The 15321-nt window shown below is 34.6% G+C and overlaps 1 protein-coding gene across 7 annotated transcripts in view; it reads left to right on the top strand.

The window, feature by feature from the left end:
* Positions 1 to 15321, top strand: part of LOC117209109 (segmentation protein cap'n'collar) — a 111918-nt gene that overhangs the window by 65167 nt on the left and 31430 nt on the right. For all 7 annotated transcript variants that reach the window (XM_033450755.1, XM_033450754.1, XM_033450756.1 and 4 more), the window contains 2 exons: positions 2676 to 2986; positions 4619 to 4816. In XM_033450755.1, the coding sequence (XP_033306646.1) occupies positions 2676 to 2986; positions 4619 to 4816 (509 nt within the window). The remainder of the gene's footprint in view (positions 1 to 2675; positions 2987 to 4618; positions 4817 to 15321) is intronic.

The raw sequence follows: 15321 nt of genomic DNA, 5'->3' as shown, positions 1-15321 counted from the left end.
AATTTCTTTTTTCCTGCGCACGCCAAAACGAGACTAATTAGCGGAAAGAGCGAAGCTTTGCGCCATTGGTAAAGTTGCAATCGATTTGTCGCGTACCCCACCAATAATCTGTATGCCAAGTTGTTATCTCGATACAGGTGTCACGTATTGTTGAAATTTAATCCTCTTATCCGTTTTACATAAATTACGAAACAACAGCGAAGAATCACTTTGAAGATTCGCTTTTTGCTTTTAATCAACGTAGCCATGTCGTTGTTACGTGATATGTGGAACATAAAAATTACCGTGGATTACCTCGTTTTACTTTGCGAGTAATTGTTCGTCGGAAATTCCTTCTGCAGGTAGATTGTCTTTGACTGTCCAGATTATTATTCAATCCGTTGACGGTCGTGTATATAGCAATTAATTTATTACCGTATGGTATCACACATCTAAATTCATCGCATAGTTCCTTTCATCGTCGTACTCTTTCATTCTCGTATTCTCATAGTTAAACAACGGGCACGAGCGTCGAGGAATTAAGTATCTAATGATTTGTCTGGATTATCTCATTTCGTCACAACTATTCTAATACTTATGAATAGGGCTATATGTACGACGTTTTGAAGAAACTACATGCGATATCCCATATGCATCATCACATTAGAAGCTAAAAAATATTGAGAACGTCGAACCCTAATTTCGATTGTTTACTACACAAATATTATGTGTGTTCGCTTTCAGCGCTTTTCGAGAGAAATAGTTTTAAAAATTCATAAATAAATAAATACATTTTACTTTGTATTTATCTTCGTCGATGCTATCATAAAATTTGGTTGCAAATCGTGCATTGATCCTTTCCAACCGCATAAAGCGACGAAGATGGATCGTGGTTCTTAAAAATATCTCTATCAGATACAATAAACAAAGATATTATTTTTCACGAATCTACGAAATAAATATAAATGTAATTTTTACGCGTCGTGTAAAGGACAGTGAAGGACTCTATCAGTTGTATAGGAAAACTCAAATTTCACGAAAAGTGGACGTACAATATTTGCGTAGTGAAGCATCGATTCGAAGAACGGGCACTTTAGAAATTTGTACGCATTGTAGATGGTGCGTTGCGCGTTTTGAAGAGCGACGGTGAGGTAAATGTAGACTGAGATCGCGTTCGGAGCGTGCGTAAGGGATGAAGTAGGGTAGAAACGGGGACGCGCGATTGGCCGTGGGGCGGGAACATTTGGGGGTTGTTCAAACCAGCAGGTGGATCTTCAACAACACCCCTTTGTCCCTCAATTAGTTACGTTTTTTTCCTTTCCTGTCCCTCCTCCGAAATTTTACCTGTCCGTCGGCTACAGTCAGTTTTCGAGTGCTGCGCCTTCAGACGAATCGAGTTTTAGTCGAGTCACAGTGAATCCGGTTTGCTCAAATCCTCCTAGAACCATTTTTATGTATAATCTTTTTTTTAAACATGTTCGAATGCCCAATCGTCAAACGAATATAACGCGTGGTAGATTTTTTCGTGGAAAAATTACGTTTCTAGAATTTTTACAGATTTGGATCTATGCGTCGATTCGTACATGTAACACCGATTTACCAATATTCATATGTATCGATGATGGTGTAAAGTGTTGATTTTGATGAAATATTTTCGATAATATTAAGATGTAACAATAATAAGACGTATGAACTTTGAAGCATTTTTTACGTCAGATAATCATGGTGTTTTCACGAGTGATTTATTTAGTGAACTTTATATGAAGAATGTTTGTAAGGATACTGTGTGAAAGGAAGACGACTTTTATTATGTGATATAATAGTGCAATGAATTAAAAGTTTGAACTAAACGTACGTGATCTAACAAACATCCTTTGCTGCGTTTAAGATCTGTGACAAATTTTTTAATCGTTTTATTATATCAAAAAAAATAGTGATACAAGTTCTAAATATTGAACCATGGCTTGGAATTCAGCATACAAAGTAATATATATCTTTACATACTCTATTCATGTACGACAGATTGAAAATTATACTGGTGTAAGTGTCCATTCCATTCTTAGAATCATCGTTTCTATAGTTTCGCAATTAATTAAGCTACCCATTTATAACTTTGTTTTCCGTCTTGGTACATTTTACGGCTTGAAAAAATATACTGAATCTTTGACAACGATACGCCGTTTCGCGAAAGACAGCAGCAAACCGATTTACGCTACTACGATTCTTAAACCTGCATATAAACGTAACGCGCGTCCCACCCTCAAAAATGTTTCTTTCACATTTCGAGGTCTGCTATTAGTTGGTAAAAAGAAGGATAGCAAGCGATGAATTATAGTTGTCAATAAATATCGTGCGGAATGTAATAGTGGAGAATTAAAGTACGCAATCTATCCGGTACTATACAATCTTAACTGCAATTAAATAGTTTTAAATGATCCTTAAGAGTCGTACTTGGGCACGCGATTCTGTTTACGCTTACTTATGTTTCGTCAACCGATAATTTGATCGCGTGCGTTCTTTCTGTGAGTCAGGCGGGACAAAAGTCGCTATTAGATGAGACTGATGCGACAGATTGGAATATGAGTAATAACGCTTTTTCACGATTAAACAATTCTTCTCCTCTTGAACGATATCGATGACCTTGATTCTCTGGCAAATGTTCGATCTGCTTAAACTGAACGTGCCTTGTGTTACAGGTGAATATATCCTCAATTCCGGCAGTCAAGGCGAGAACGGAAACAACGCGATCGAAGAAGACGATCAACTCCTTCGAGACGCGTCGTTAGATTTAAACAATCACCCGTTGGCCGGACTAGCCGACGATTCTTTGGGATTAACCAACACTTTAGAACTCGAGAATGATTTCCCTTCGGACTTACTGGAAGGTGGCCTCTTAGGAAGTACGAACGTCGAAGGCCTTCTCAACAACGATACTTTGGGTCTTCCCGACGGATTCAACCTCGAGGAGGCGTTACAACTTGTTGGTCTCGATGAGGCGCAATCAGAGGTTCGTTCGATCTTTATTTGCTGATATTTCAGTGAGTTTTATCTCGTATTCATTTTTGGAATTGTTTTTCTTTAATAATAATAATAATAATAATAGCTTTCGTTTCTTACGACATATATCGCGGTGGGCACACCGATTTTTCTTATTTTCTACGCCTACGTTCTAATCGTTAGACTGCGGATTTTTATGCATTTGTAAGAAACTTGAAAATACAAAATTCTACGTAACATGAATTACGAATGCATATAATATGAAAAAATATGTAAATTGACTAAAATTTAGTATCTCTTGCAACATGAAACAATTTTCCAGCGAGGTTCTATCTTTATAATTATGTCTTCAAAAGTATAAATTTGCATGAATATTGGCAATGTACTAATTATTCTTAAATCTACGCATTAAGTCTACGCAGAAGGATTTTATTTTTAGCGTTGCGTGTATAGAGTAATATATTGATTTCACTTGTTCTTCTATGGATGCTAGCAATATTTCAGGCTATTCTGTGTTTCTCTTTAAAAACGAATATAACAAAAATCGATATTTGATAGATGTTAATATATTTTACAGTGTCTTATAAACGAGAGTCACTTCTTTCCATCCTGTTTGTTAAAATCATTTCACAATTATCATTAGAAAGATTCAGTAGTCATTTAACTCTAATTTAGAGTATATTTATTTATGCTATACGATTATAGTACACATATTCTAAGTTTGTGACTATAAACATTTTAAAATAGACTTTTCAAATCGTTATAGTAAACTGTATTTATATTAATTTACTTTATAAAGATACAGTGTAATAGTTTATCATTTATTTCACCATCGCTGTAGAATTGTTAAGTCGATGTTAAAATATTTAGTTCTTCATTTTTGTATCTAATTAACTGAATTTATTATAGCATATTATAGCACAATTAACTGAATTTATTGTAGCGTTATAAAATAGCGACGTAGCAATAATCTTCCCCAAGATAGAAACGTATGGCTCTTTCCAAAGTTTTATATCTGTTACAAATTTTTAATTTTCGATTTTCTATTGTCTATTTATTATCTATCTATAAAAATATAAGACTGCGATCCGTCACTGTAATCTTTGGAAATAATAAATTACAAATACAAGGTAGTGGTATACAGAAAATAGAGTATTTCATCTAATACTAACATTATGGTCAAAATTCCAATTATACCTGTACGAATTTTCCGGCCGTTTCTTTTCAGACTATACTCGACTTACTATAAAAGCGTAGTAAATGAAATTATGTATTAGTGTCCTTCGCAATTTTCCAATTATCATTGCAATTACAAGGTCAACTCCGATACAAGTGGAATAAATAAATAAACGATTAAATAGATTTACCTACTTAAAATGAACTGAGATATCTAAAATACATATTTAAGATACGTTTAGTTTAAACTTCAGGTATACCGATAAAATGTTTCGTCTATTTTTTAGCAATGTAATACGGGAAAATCGAATGATCCTAATGAAAATACAATAAATCCAACCAAGGTTTAATCTTTTTCTCACAATGTAAAACATCCGAAAATCGTGCAGTTTGGTTAACCATTCGAGCGACTTGTCGTTAACGAAAAGCTGACATTGGCATTATAATATGAAGATTGCTTATATAGGAAACGAAGCCGGAAGTGAAGAAGAAGGAAAAAGATAGCATCGAAGAATCCACGAGTGCAAAGGACGAGTCGGCTATTACCAGCTCGAGCAGCGTCGAGGTCGCGAAGTCATCCAGGTGCGAGGATCCTGAGACCGGCGACATGATTCACACACCGCAGTTTCATCATCCCCATCATCCACACCATCGTTCCTTGCAAGTACGTACGACCTTGATTTTATTTTCTTCAATTTATCGTTATCTCCTGTTGGATATCAGTGTGCGAAGTTGTGTAATTCTAGAAAAACTAGCATTTTCATTAACCTTTTTTTTCATCCGATGCAGCATCGAGTAAGACGATTGTTAATGAAACGTGTCGCCGTTTAGCTTTAAGTAATTATATTCAACGATCGATTTATGCATATGTTTATATTATTACATATTATTATATAACATATATTCATATGTATGTTTATATTATTAACAAGTATCCAGGCACTTTTTGTTAGGAATCATCAATATAATTATTAGGAAATGGTTTTCAAGCTAATAAAACTTTCATTTACTAATTAACTCTACGTAATTCGATTCTGGTATACTTTCTTGCTTCTAAAAATTTATTTTATAAATTGTAACTTCTATGATCGTATAAGTTGTGTAAGTTTCAAAATTGTTGAAGTTACATTTCTTCTACGAGGATGACCTTTTCAAGATTAATTACTCAATAGTATAGATATTTAAAAGTTAGCTGATATCGTAAACAATATTATTATAACATACGTATACGTGTATTACAAAGGCAGCATATAGTTGGTATAATTATTCCATAATTAAATGTTTTTATTTATGAACCATAAATAGCGCATAGTACATACTCGCAGCTTCATGAAAACAGGTGAAATAATTCCATTGATCTGAAATCATATCTTTCTATCTCATTAGGTTGCTTGAAAATTACATCTCATAATCATATTTCAACGTCAGTTGATAAATCTTAAACGTTTAGTTCACGTTTCTATGCCTTTCGTTTGTACGAATAATATCAGCCTTTATGTAATAATGTAGCGGCATGTAGATCACTATAGATGTGACTAATGTTGATATAATTATGCAGTTGTCATAATTGTTCAAATATCAATACAATTATCATAATTATTGATTATTGGAAAATTTACTCGGGAGATTTAAATTGCTGGTGAAAAAAGAAGGGAACAAAATTTACATTCTTGAACTAAGTAATTATTAGAATGAGAAAATTGTAGCAAATTAAAAAGCAATTGTACGTAATAAATATCGCATTTTATTTATGACTTGGAATATATTTTATCTTAGTTCGTTAAATTTTGTTTTATACATTTTCTCATAAAATGCATTTATACTAAAAAATACTAAAGTACTAAATATTCCAGATTATAGTTAACAAACTATGTATATTCTATGTCTAACTCAATTAGGTTAAAGAAAACTCCAGTAATCATAAACAACAAATTTTTATCCTGCAATGAATTTCGTATTTTCATTAATTTTTATAAATAAAAAACTGATCTGAATTTCAGGTTGACGATTACAAGAAAATATTTTGATTATCTGTTATTAGACAAGTTTGTATTGTTCATAAATTTACGTTATTATTATTCATCGTACACAGTCGAAGATATTTTATTGCAAATCTACAAGCTCTAAATATGTATAGCACATCGACATACGAACGATGGCTTCAATATTCAATTTCTATCAAGACAGCTTGATATTTGTATATTTTCAATGTATTTATATGAATTTCAATGTATGTATATGTCGCGTGCGATTTGTTACACTTTAAATGACTTAATTCTAAAACAACTTATCTATATCCAATACCAGTTTTCGATAAATGACACATGTAGTTCGACGAATATAATAGCAAAGATCTAGTTGTCTTATCAAATATGTGAATACCTATATCAGTTTATTTTGTTATATTACCAATATATATTATAACATATAACCAATATAGTTACATATTTACTTATTATTACATGTTATATATTATATATTTCTTATATATTCTATTATATTACCAATTTTACTTTGGATATAGATACTAATTATTTTCAAGTCTTTAAGCACTGAAAAGTTTATAAACAGTGGAATTATCATTGACTGAAACGTGAAACACGAAACATAAAATTGCCCAAAAGATCACAGTGAAAGCTACGTGAAAACCGCATGATACAAAAGAAAATTCGAATTTTCATCCACGTAGCTTACAATCATTCGCATCTTCAAAAATGTATTATTGCAAGCGTACAAAATTTCGATGGAAAATTTAATAAAACGGATAATTCTGGCGTTAATGCATCGTACCTCTACAATGTGTCTGTTTAAGGATATCTATAAAAAGCTTTTCTCGTATTTGATATATTAACCGCTAAAAATGACGAATTGATGGCTCCGGTGTTAATGTATTGTACGTATAATAGCTACTTATCGTCGGCAAATTTCATTCACTTTAACAATATGTCCGTCAAAAAGATATTACTAAAAAGATTTCCCGTGTACCTAATAGATTAGAGCTCCGGAAGGTTAATACCATTTCGAATCACGCTACTGAAAAAAGAGCTCATAACAGCGGGAAGAAACTCGCGTTTCAGAAAGGAGAAACGCGGAGTTGGCTACAAAGAGAAATAGTTGTTTCGGTAATTGAGGTTGCACTATATTTTCCAACTTCTACCACATTTCTTCGAACCTACTGACACACATAAGATGCGCGTAACGTCCGAGATAGGATCGGTTAATGTTAATGCAACGAACGTCTGTCGCTTAGATCGAAATCGCACCAGAGAGAAGACTCGGGTTCAAGACGGGATTTTAACACGTTGCCTATTATGAGATGCACAATTTGGGGTACCCAGAAGAACTACAATAGCCGCGAATATTAAAAATTCATTGATTCTCAAACACCGTCACATGTAAATCGTATGGTACTTCTTAGTGAAAAAGAATAGTGAAAAAATACAGTTTTTTAGAAGGGTGGGGGAAATAGTGGAAAGTAAAATATGCAGGTTAAAAGGCAAGTATCGAACAGTATAGCTAATTTATTATTGAATAATGCAATTTTTAAGGCTCTGACAAATGAATATCTGTCTCTGCTGGAGAAATATGGATCAAGTGTCTAATGTGCAGACTCTGAGTACATCACGAATTTCCTCATGTAGAGTTTCACGATTATCTCGAATATACTCGCTTTTTATCTTTTAAAAACGTGATTTTATGAACCAAAGCGTTATAATCAGTAAGAAGAATAAAACTATTTTTTTTTAGATATTGTACCTAATTTCAATATTTGGCTTCCTATTGCGTACGAAGTACAATTTATGTCTTTTTTTTTTAAATGTTACTTCAATATTGAAAATTGATCATAACGTTAGAAATACAGGACTTCTCTTAAATTGAGCGTATATGCCTGTATAACGCAACTGAATAGCCATAAAAATCGTATATTTGTCGCGGACGAGTATGTAAAAGCGAAATTCAACGAACAAAATGATATTCCGTATTTGGCTACTTTCCTCTATATTCATCGACAATTGAACAACGTTACCGCTATCCTATTCAAGGATAAAACAATTCTCGCCAGAAAGGACTAAAAATAATTATTTCTAATTATTACGGCTGTCAACGTGTTAAGCTTCTTCGTGGAATAAACGTCTCTCCTAGACTCGCAGGTTGGACGTTTTTACGTTTACGTCGCGAATAGCCGGCGAAATAAGTCACGTTGTTAGTCGGGAGGAGGATCGTGACAATGACCTACCGAGATAGTCCTCGTCGGGCAACGAGAGACGCGAACGTGACGCAATGCATACGTGCACAGGACTTGGTGCATGCACGTGGAGAACTACACCTGAAAACTGCCGCCAATCGGAGAACTCGGGGACCCCTACCATGATCCTTGCCGAGCACGATCGTGATCGCGTTGTATTCCTGGCAACGCGGCCGCGACTAACACTCGCGGACGACATGCGGCTCGAAGTAAACGTAAACCTTGTGGGAAATTAGCGTGCCATTTTTTCCCTCGTCGAAAAACTTTGATCCGTTAACATCGTTGAAACTGAGTCCCGGGTTAAATCGCTAATTATATAGAAAGGCGATTGTGACGCGAGGAAGTGTAGTGTTTCTGTTGACAAAGATCGTCCAAATTTCAAACTGACTTAGGCTTAGTAAGAATATAAGGTAGAATGTGTGATTCGAAGGAAATCTACCCCATTTCGTGATATAGTATAATTCGGTATACATGGATTATTTATTTTCCTTGCAATCTTCAAGCTACGAGGAAAAAACGACTAGAGTCAACAGGCATTATCGATTGATAAATCGATTCGGTTTTATCTGATTACTTTAAGAGCACCGTGACAGTTATACACAAGTGCGTGCTTCGTTTTGTGATCATTTTTGTGCATGATTTACTGTTGAAAATCCGCGACATTACGCGAATATTAATTACACGATGATACTGTATTCGCGGTGACAACGGAGGAACTGATCGCTACATAAGAATACGAGAGACAGTACAAATATTTGTTCCGTGTATTTGCGATGGCTAATGGCTATCGCTGTCGCAGCGTTTAGCTTCATTAGTCTCAGTCGAGATCTATTGTTCGCTTCGATTCGAGAAATCGACGATTTTCAATTGTTTTAAAAGAAACTGTCGAGGGAACGAATGCTTTTTGACTGCAACAGACACACATGAATGACGTGCAGCAGTTTGTCGTTAAGTCTCATTCACAGAGCATCGAACAACAATACCAAGCTAGTTCAGAATGTTGGAATCTCGTTGTGGACGAAGGTCTTTTTCAGGTACATACAAGAAACACGTTATCGTACTGCAAGGTAAATAATTACATAATGAAGTAGAAGACGTAACAGGGAAATATCGATTTACAAACCAATTGAACATTCACAGATTGAAAAGTAGTTTAACATCGTTCGACAGTTAAATTATATATCTGACGAATGTAACGAGCGTACGTACTGTTACACTGATTCTGTATGTGCCATATTATTTTCCTTACTAATAACTATCGCCTTTCATACGTGATTATCTTCCAGAAAGAATATTATATCGATGAATGAATATTGAATGATTATATTTAACACGTTCGCGGCGTATGCTTTGGATTTGATTCGGCACATAATTTTACGATGATATTGACTCGAACTCGGCGCATGAATCAAAGGTAATGAAAGTTGAAAAGAACCGTAGAAAGCAGGAAAAATTTCATAATTCGTAGAAAGCAGTAAGTAGAAAAGTCTTCGATCAAATTTAATTTAATTTAATTCGTAGTTATTACTTGAAACAATAATTTGGAAGATATTATCTATTTATAGTGCTTCAAAGTAAAAGAAATGTATTTATAAATTCTATGCACCCTATAGAAAAAAAAAAGATAGAAATGAAATTCTATATTTATATGCGTCACGTGTAAAATTGTACAATATAAAAACAAATATTCTTTGGGAATGATTTATGGTGCGAATAAAAATCCGATCAACAGAGCGAACGTGTTAATTTACTAATGTAAGAAAGTCAAATTATACCAACCCCACCAATCAGACTTCATAAATTATTCTCGTGAATAATTATTCACGAATTATTAATTCTAATAGATACTTTATAATTCATGATGTTTATAGATTCACATAAGTTCTAAGGAAGATGTGTTTGTCATTTAGTCGAAGTCTTTGTCGAAGAATTAAAATCACGCGAGAAGAAGAACGTTCTACGCTCTATGCCCATTTATATCGGTTTTATCAAAGAGATTTACCAATTTGATTCTCTCGCACTAAGAACAAAATTCTTCGAAAATGAATTCCACGCGAACGCAAATCTTAAAGTTATAGCAGGCAAACAATTCCACGTGACACTACGATCTAAATTGACTTTTGCTAAAAATAAAGAAGAGAAAAAGCAGACGTATGTTAGGTGGACATTGGTAAGAAATTCGTATTCGTAATATAGTCACACGCATAGGAGTTGGATCTCGCGACCTTGCCTCTGGTGTGGAAGTGTGTAAAGCGGTGATTACGATGGCCACGGACATGTAATATCCAGCGTTGAGCGTCCGCAGGACTCTCAATACGTAATGAGCAAGCTAAATTAATACATATATGCCCACTGCCGGGACCTTTGCCTAAGAGAAGGTTGTACTGTGCGTATTGTACAGAGAGATTACGCAAGAAGACACGGTGTCGCCGCTCGCGAACCATATCATTTTTGGAACTCTTCTCTCACGCGACTGTCGTATTAACACTGACCTCACTCACCTGTAATTGCTACTTGTTACCATACACCAAGATACAGACGACGCATATACATAATACGTCCCATTATACTCGCTACCACGTTATATTCTTACGTATCGTCGGATTTTTATTCTTCGCTCGTATTCTTCTGCGATAACCTTGAACGAATCGCACCACCTTTGATATCGTACGAAGCAACTATGATGTAGTACACTGTTGGATTATCAGGACAATCGGAAACATTTAACGTAAATCGGACTGCTTTCCACTAATTTTATCTGCTAGTTATTCTATACGTAAGGAAATCGATACATTATTAGTAGTTTTCCGTATATTTTAAATTACAAATGTTAATGAATTGCGTGGTTTCTTTTATGTCAATATATTAATTCATAGTAGTATCGATAAGATCTTTGACTTCGTTTATTTCACGGTTAATTTCATCAGTCTACTATCCAGGAAAAGATACATGCAAATTCTGTGTTTTCAGTTTACATCATTATATAAGAACTATGTAAAAACTTGTATTATGATTCTAGCATGTTGCTATTTATATCGCTTTATTCATTTCTGTACTGTTCAATGAAATTTCTTTTCACTGAAATGATGAAATTTCGTAATTTCATATTTCAATCTTATTACACACGTGATTCTTCTTCTTTTGCATAGAATCTGATTTTGTTACAGTTTTACGTTTTACATTTATTGGAGACGTTACATATTCTGTTTATTTGCTACAACGAAAGCAAAATTGGAATATAAGAATTCGAAAATGGTAATACTGTTAAGCAGCCCTTCAGCTTCCATAATTTTTCTCCATGTAGAAGCTTAACCAGAAGCCGAACCCTTCGTGAGATCCGCAGGTATCGACCGTGAAGGTTTGGGACAGGTACTTTGTGGCTTCACAGTGAAAATATTTCCATCTTCGGCAGTAAAGGGCAAAAAATCTTAAACGTCCACAGTTTTGACAGAAAAAGGGATCTCCAAAAAAGGATTTAAGTGCTAATTAGGTGGGAGATATTTACGACTCGTCGCCATTTATCCTTTGTGGGCTACCAATATTTTTCCTGTACCTTAACTTTCTCTAGACCAATGTCACCACCAATTTATTCTGTTCCAACACAACAAATCTTCGTAAGGTTGCAGCACACGTTTCAAACTTGATCGTAAAAGAAATCATTATAACATGTATTTTGCATTTGATACTTGAAATTTTCGAACTGCATAATAGAAAATTAAAGTTCATAGCAATATATTAATAACTTTTACGTCTATCGAATAGTTCTAGAGATTAAGATGATTTTAATTTCTCCGATTTCCTTCAGCAGCAAAAACCATAGAACTTTTTGATCGACCTAATGACAAAACAAGAACAATGAAATATCCAAGTTACAGAGAATAGCATAAAATGGCTTTAGGTGTATTCCAAATAAGTTCGGAAATAATATCGTATGATTAAAAATAAAGCGAGAGAAGCCAACGATGCTCTATACGTGGGTAACGAGCAGGAATTACAAAAAGCAACTTTAAGAGATCCGCGCAAGTAACGAGAGAACGAACCTGAGCGCATCAGAATGCAATAGTAATTACAGCCGCAGCCCTCCGGCGCTGATGGAAGTAGTTGGAAAATACAAGTGCAAAACAATTTAAATATCTTCGTGCAAATTCGAAAAATAATAATTTATATACTGGTAAATACCCAAAGATATGTGTTTTCACTTTTCTATAAATAATTCACGACGAAATATAATACAAATAGCAAATCCTTTTCTTATCTTAAAAACGGTACATTTTCGGATCGATTCAAATGTAAGATCCTTTTTCAAAGAAAGAGCTGTACAGAAAATTGAGTGTTCTCATTTTGGAAAAGTTACATTTTTCAATCGATGGAAACATAGAAAATTCTTAAAAAAAAAAAAAAAAAATACGCATTTAAATATATCTTTACCACCCTATGCTACTATTTCTTTGAATATTTATTTACTGTTGTTTTATACACGTAAAGGATATGACATGAAACGTGTAAGGATTAAGACAAACACAAATATGTATTTATACTTAGAGAAATAACCTTGTTTGTGCATATAAACAAAATGAAAACGTATGGGAACAAAAAATTTCTAGGTTCACTCACACGAGACAACGCTGATGAAAAGAGAAAAGAAAACAAAAGAAGGACGACGAATGACCACATTCTGCTAATTCCCGTCAATATAAACGAATGGAATCGCCTAACGAAATACCGAACAGATAATAAAACTCATCTATCGTTTGATACGCCGATTCCTCTTAACGTTTCGCAACGACACAAAGTTAGACAAGCACTTAGACACCGGTCATCGTGGAATTATAAAAGTTCAGGCCGACCTTTGACCGTGATCGACGGACTTGGTGTTGCATATCTTTCTACAAGGATTTGCCAGACCGAGAGGAGCGGTAGCGCTTTATTTACTATGCCACTTGGATATTTGCTTAGAACCTTGAACGGCGAAGAAGAACCCTCCAAGTATCCTTGGACTTTCCATAATATTTACACGCAACATCGAGTTACGATTGGAGAGAGGAAAGAAAGCGCGTCTTGAAGTAGAAATAGAGACGGAGAATCGAGATGGAGATCGAGATGGAGATGAAGCAAGATAAAGGAACAGAAAAGAACCGAGATCGTGAGAGAGGGCGATCCGAGAGCTACGGCCTGAAAGATAGTGGCGAGTATGTTGGATCGCGAGCGAGCAGAGTCGTAAGACGAAATTAATAAGAGAAACGAGGTATGTAATATGGAAATGAGAAGCTGAAGGAAAGAGGGAGACCGACCGAGGCATTAGGATGCACTTGTGGCGATACTTGAAGGACTTGGCGCGAGCCTGCCGCGGTAACCCATGCCAGTGTGCATTAATCTGATGACTATCTGAATGAATCATAATTAATATCTTGGCCCATTAGCCATGAGAGTATACCGCCGACCATAAGTAATGCGCATGCTTTCTCTGCGTATCTTTAATTACTTGTATTTTGTCGATAGTATACTTGGCGTCGAGATTATTGTATTCGGTTAACTATCGCCCACTTTGCTTTCGTTCCATGTGCTACATATTTTTCGGTTACTCTTTAACGAGCGATAAAATTGTTGATAGTGAGTGGGACAGTGATTTTTATTTACTTTAAAATTTAAATTATTTATATCGATAAATGGAATAAATGCATTAGATATAAAGAATGTTCAGGCTAACTCTGAGTTATAGATATCTTTATCATATAACATGTTTACACAAGCTTTTTAAAGCAACGTTAAAAAAACAATTAAAGTACATACAGAACATAATATCAGTGATAACATCCTTTCTATAACTCAAATAGGTTTTCGATAAAGTCGATCTATTATAGATAGTTTGACCAATTTGACATTGAATGTTAAAAAAGTTTTTGGTAACAAAGAATACCTTTTGGATATCAGCACCCCATCCGACAGTGTCATATTACACGTTTTCTCTTACAATTTATAACAATTCGATGTTCCCTTAACGTGGCCAAATTTATGAAATAGATAATTTAGTAAATATTTTTGTTTTCATGATTAATCGAAAAGATACGATGATGTGACTAGCACGTTCGGCGATAAAGTCGAATACCTGAATGAAACACTGCACAACTTTTTCATCAAACCGGGATAAAAATCTACATATGTTTCATACATTACGTTTCGATTCTTTTTTTCTCCGCTTTTTTGTCTTACCGCACAAGCAAACGTTTTCCTACTTAAATTACATTTCATTTATTTAAATTATATTCAATTTGACGATAAATGGTACAAGTTTTTGTAAACTGTAAACGACATATTCGAGAAACGTTATGGTAGTTTCGATATGACGAAACCAAGTGTCTTCGTTTCCACGTGTTTACCATTTTTACGAGCATACTCGACATATTGCACATTATCTTTTCATCTGAATTTCTTACAAAGTCAACTTTTCGCTTTAACCATATCAGATAGGCTATAAAACGTACAGAACAGTTTCGACTTTTTTTATACTTATTCGCACGATGTACGCTTACTAAACGTTACGAAGATTCCAGTCTCGTAAGATTATTCTCTTCCTTTCATTTTTTTCGTCTCGTTGATTATTGATGATTTTTTATCTTCTAAAAGCTCCTTGTATCGAGCGCACTTTTAACACGTAGTTTTTGCCACATGCATTTGGCAAAGAGTTAGTAGAAAATTGTCAATCTTTTTGTTCCAACACGAAAAATTCGCTCGCGACAAATCCATTACGAGAAAATTATTTCCACGTCTTTCGCACGAGACGCGACCATCTGATCATTTTATAAGGAAAGTCCAGTTTTTAGCGCGTTTTCAAGGTACGTGAGTCTATATACTCTTGTACAACGATCAAGCAATTTTCACCAAGAACCAAGAAACGCGACGGGGCGTCACAGTCCGTTCCGTTC

The sequence above is a fragment of the Bombus bifarius genome, unplaced genomic scaffold (assembly GCF_011952205.1).
Source record: "Bombus bifarius isolate JDL3187 unplaced genomic scaffold, Bbif_JDL3187 scf7180000008165, whole genome shotgun sequence".
In the NCBI taxonomy this organism is placed as follows: Eukaryota; Metazoa; Arthropoda; class Insecta; order Hymenoptera; family Apidae; genus Bombus; species Bombus bifarius.
Note: the sequence above shows the minus strand (reverse complement) of the source record. Positions and strands in the feature narration are given on the sequence as shown.